Genomic DNA, 616 nt, shown 5'->3' with positions numbered 1-616 from the left:
AGAGCTGGTCACGTGCGGGTGTGCCAACCGTTCGCTGCGGGGAGGCGTAAATGGGCGTGGCGCTGCACGTAGTTCTGTGCAAGTGACTTTTCTTTTCGTTGTGTTGATACCGCCAGTGTTTGTCAAAACTCTCTTCTGCTCTGTGTAGGTTTGTGACAAACCTAGATTTCCAAAATGAATAAAGATGCCCAGATGAGAGCAACCATTAACCAAAAGCTAATAGAAACAGGAGAGCGAGAGCGGTAAGTAGGCTTCCTCCTCCGTGCCAGTAAGAGGCTTGAAGTATTATCAAACGTGAACTATACCTAGAAGTAAAGATTGAGTAAACATAACTCTAAATTCTTCAAATGTCTGCCTGTGAAAGTCTTATGTATTATGTAAAGCTATATAAAAAATATTTTTGCCTTTTGAACAGTTTTATTTTAGTTTTACACTTGAAAAGAGAAGCTGGGAAAATAAAGGATGGGGTGGTTGGCCTATAAACTCTAAAGCTTTTTCTTATTCTGGTGTATTGTGTTGGAAAGCTCTTTGTTCATATAAAAATCACCGCTAAATGCGATTTGTTGCATTTAAATGATGTTTTTTCCAGATAAAAAGAATGAGACAAAACTTTCCT

At 39.0% G+C, this 616-nt stretch overlaps 1 protein-coding gene across 1 annotated transcript in view; it reads left to right on the top strand.

Annotated features, from left to right (window-relative positions):
• Window positions 1-32: 32 nt before the first annotated feature.
• The window catches only part of ENY2 (enhancer of yellow 2 homolog (Drosophila)), a 5,211-nt gene continuing 4,627 nt past the window's right edge, over window positions 33-616 (top strand). The window contains exon 1 of the mRNA XM_009327142.1: window positions 33-242. Coding sequence (XP_009325417.1) covers window positions 175-242 — 68 coding nt within the window. The 5' untranslated portion in view covers window positions 33-174. The remainder of the gene's footprint in view (window positions 243-616) is intronic.

The sequence above is a fragment of the Pygoscelis adeliae genome, unplaced genomic scaffold (assembly GCF_000699105.1).
Source record: "Pygoscelis adeliae isolate BGI_AS28 unplaced genomic scaffold, ASM69910v1 Scaffold911, whole genome shotgun sequence".
Classification (NCBI taxonomy): Eukaryota; Metazoa; Chordata; class Aves; order Sphenisciformes; family Spheniscidae; genus Pygoscelis; species Pygoscelis adeliae.
This window is presented reverse-complemented; position numbering and strand designations above follow the sequence as displayed.